Source organism: Lactuca sativa, chromosome 3 (genome assembly GCF_002870075.4).
Source record: "Lactuca sativa cultivar Salinas chromosome 3, Lsat_Salinas_v11, whole genome shotgun sequence".
Classification (NCBI taxonomy): domain Eukaryota; kingdom Viridiplantae; phylum Streptophyta; class Magnoliopsida; order Asterales; family Asteraceae; genus Lactuca; species Lactuca sativa.
In genome coordinates, this window is record NC_056625.2 from 304,784,212 (window position 1) to 304,787,909 (window position 3,698).

General features: G+C 36.5%; 1 protein-coding gene across 1 annotated transcript; it reads right to left on the reverse strand.

Annotated features, from left to right (window-relative positions):
- Window positions 1-2,162: 2,162 nt before the first annotated feature.
- LOC128132961 (zinc finger BED domain-containing protein RICESLEEPER 2-like) lies at window positions 2,163-3,212 on the reverse strand. Its single transcript, XM_052769980.1, has one exon. It carries the CDS (start codon window positions 3,210-3,212, stop codon window positions 2,163-2,165), a length of 1,050 nt encoding a protein of 349 aa, XP_052625940.1.
- Between the last annotated feature and the right edge of the window lie 486 nt (window positions 3,213-3,698).

Sequence of the window (3,698 nt, forward strand, 5' to 3'; positions counted from 1 at the left end):
AAGTTTTTGAACCACTAGAATTACTTCATATTGATTTGTGTGGTCCATCATCTATCGAAAGCATCGGTGGTAGCATGTATATTCTTGTTATTGTTGATGACTTTTCGCGATTTACATGGGTGTTCTTTCTGAAGCTTAAATCTGAAGCGATTCATAAGCTTAAGGTGTTCATCAAGCAGATTGAAGTACAGCTGAAGAAGGTCGTTCGCAACATCAGGAGCGACAATGGTCTGGAATTTAAAAATAAAGAATTCGAAGAATTCCTAACAGAAAAGGGAATAAGTCACAACTTCTCAGCTCCCTACACACCTCAACAAAACGGAATCGTCGAAAGACGAAACCGATCTTTGTGTGAAGCTGCCCGAACCATGCTAACTTTCGCCTCCTTACCTTTGTATTTTTGGCCTGATGCTATTTCTGCTGCTTGTTTTACACAGAATAGGTCATATCTTAACAAGCGCTTCACTCTCACTCCTTATGAGATCATCAACAATAGGAAGCCAAACGTGAAGTTTTTCCATGTGTTCGGTTCACGGTGTTTTATCTTCAATTCTAAAGAAAACCGCAACAAGTTCGATGTCAAAGCTGACGAAGGGATATTCCTGGGCTATTCTCTCACTTCTAAAGCGTACAGGGTATTAAACAAGCATTCGAGGAAAATAGAAGAAACTTACTACGTGAATTTTGATGATAGCTATGTCAAAAAGCTAAAGGCCAACGAAGACACAGCTGGGGAAATCTTTCCTCAAACTGGCCAAGTCACAGCCTCGATCGCTAATCTATTCGAGAAGTTCATGGAGCTATTTGATGAACCAGAGAAGGCCACTCTCTCTAAAGCCAGTGCAGCAGACAACAAGGTAGATCACTTGAAGCAAATTGTTGAAGACGCTGCAAGGAGAATGAATGAAGGAGGATCATGTTCTGACGAGCCTCAATCACCCAATGCTTCAGTCGAGGGGGAGGATCCGCCATCATCATCCCAGCCGAGCTCACAAGTTGAGGGGAGCTAAGGTCTCAAACTACTCCCGAAAGTGACTCACCATCCGAAGGTGCATCAACGCCTGAAATCTCAGCACCACAAGAAACATCTGTAGCTCAACATTCTCAAGACATTCCTGTAAGATGATCTATCGAGGGGGAGCAAGCTGATATGTCTTACGACTATGATAGCCAGTCCGAACCAGAAGAAATGATAAACGCTGAATTAGATCCAACCTTTGATTAGGGGTGTTGATCGGGTAAAATTTTCGGGTTTCGGGTAATTCGGGTCGGGTAATTCGGGTTTTTCATATAAAAAAAATTACCCGTTACCCTACCCAAATTAAATTCGGGTAAACCGGGTTTGGGTAATTCGGGTAATGGGTCGGGTAAGGGTAATTCGGGTATTACCTGATTTTTAATTTTTTTTTTAATTTTTTTTAATGGCATCTAAAAATAAATTTAATGAAATAATTATGTTGTGCTCAAACTTTGTACATTGAGATTTTTTACGCAATAATATTTGAGATATCAAGTATTTGTTTAATAATTTTATCAAATCTAATAAGATGTTAAAAAAAACAAATACTTAAAGAAATAATAACAACCAAAGTCAACAATTTAAATTACTTGATATCAATATATATGCATGTATTTTGCATTTACCAAAAAAACTCAAGTCTTAAATCTAGAAAACATAGAAACCATTACATAGTATCAAAATAATAACATGCTAAGTTCCAAAAGACATTCATAAATATACTCGTCTTCTTGCACCTACTCGTTCTTCTTGCACCTTCACAACTTCATCTTGCTCAATTCTATATAAAAAAAAGTCCAATAATGTTAGTGTTAAAAGTAAAAGATCTTAAATTTACAATAATTAAAATAATAAACGATAAACAATTACCTTTGTCCATTTGTTGATTTTCTTCCCAATCTTTTTCATAATCGATTGTGTCACTTATGTTACCCCGAATCCAATCTTGTGTACAAATAAAACTTTCAACAATCTTAGGAGTCAAAAAACTCCTAAACGGATCCAACACCCTCCCACTAGTGCTAAAAACAGATTCCGAAGCCACGGTTGAGACGGGAATGGCAAACATATCTCTTGCCATCAATGATAGAATCGGGAATCTTGGACTATTCACTTTCCACCAATCTAGAATACTAAACATTTTTTAGTCGTCTTCAACACTTTCTTGCAAATACTTTTCTAACTCCCCAATTGATTCAACTATGTTCATCTTCATCTTTTCTCTTAGTTTATTTCTCAATGGGGGGTTAGGTGCTGTAAAATCCGGGTTTTCGCGTTTCCCTAATAGCGATGATAAAATGGTAGACTCGGTAGTACTTGAAGTAGAACTTGGAGAATGAATTCTAATATAATCATTATATAATTCATACATAGAATCCATGATATATTTCTTTTTGGCCTCCATCCCTTTTTCTCCATAACGGTCCTCTAATAGTATAACCAAATACTTTACTTTGTTCCTCGGATCAAGAATCAAAGCAAAGTAAAGCAATAAATTCATTTTTTCTATGTCGCCAAAATACTTGTCAAACTTTATTTTCATGGCCAATGCAATATCACAAAGACTAGAATCGGAAATAGCATCATCCAAGAGCGTATGAATGGAAAATATGTCTTCAATGCACGTGTTTGATGTCACATAAAGTGTCCCGGAAATCCTCAAAGTAACATCATGAAAAGGTTTTAAAAAATGGCATACATTCCTAACCCTTTCCCAATCGCTTGATGAAGGTATCGACAAACCCGCCTTTTCAATTTCGTTCCGAAAATCAAATTCCTCAAGATCATATCTTTCAAAAGTTTTTTCGTAAGCTTGGGCAATTTCCAACATATGGTAAGTAGAGTTCCATCTTGTTGGCACATCTCTTTTCAAGTGTTTTGTTATACCGGGATTAGCAACCTCAGCAAACTTGGTAAACTTATGAATTCTAGAAGGCGATTGCCTAATCCATTTAACCGCCCATCGAACTATCTCAACCGCCTTATCAACTTTTTTTATGCCATCTTGCACCACTAAATTTAAAATGTGGGCAACACATCGAATGTGCATCCATTTCCCATTTAAAAGACACTTGTTGGAGTTTTGAAAACTTTTTTTCAAGAAGTCAATTGCCACATCATTCGCACTTGCATTATCAACAAAAATTGTGAAAACATTTTCTATTTCCCACTCCATTAAACACTTCTCAACCATTTTTCCAATATCAACCCCGCGGTGACTCTCTTGAGAAGAAAAACACAACACTTTTTTTTTCAATTTCCATTCGTTATCAATAAAGTGAGCGGTGAGACACATATAACATGATTGTTGTTTAGAAGTCCACGTATCGGTAGTCAAACATATTCTACCAATATTTTATTTAATAAAGTCACGAATTTTTTCTTTTTCCTCTACAAACAATTGGTAGACATCCGTTGTGCTTGTACTTCTACATGGAACTTTAAACAATGGTTGAGTAACAGTATTGTAATATCTAAAGCCTGCACCTTCTACAAAGCTAAATGGAAGTTCGTCAACTACTAACATGTGGGCTAGAGCCTTCCGACTGTCATTTTGATCAAATTTCCAAGTTGACAATTTGTTTTCATCACCATATTGGAAAGCTAGTTGTGTTTGCCCACCACTAAGTTTAGCCTGGTAAACTTTACATTTAGTTAAATGATAACCTAGATTTTTGGT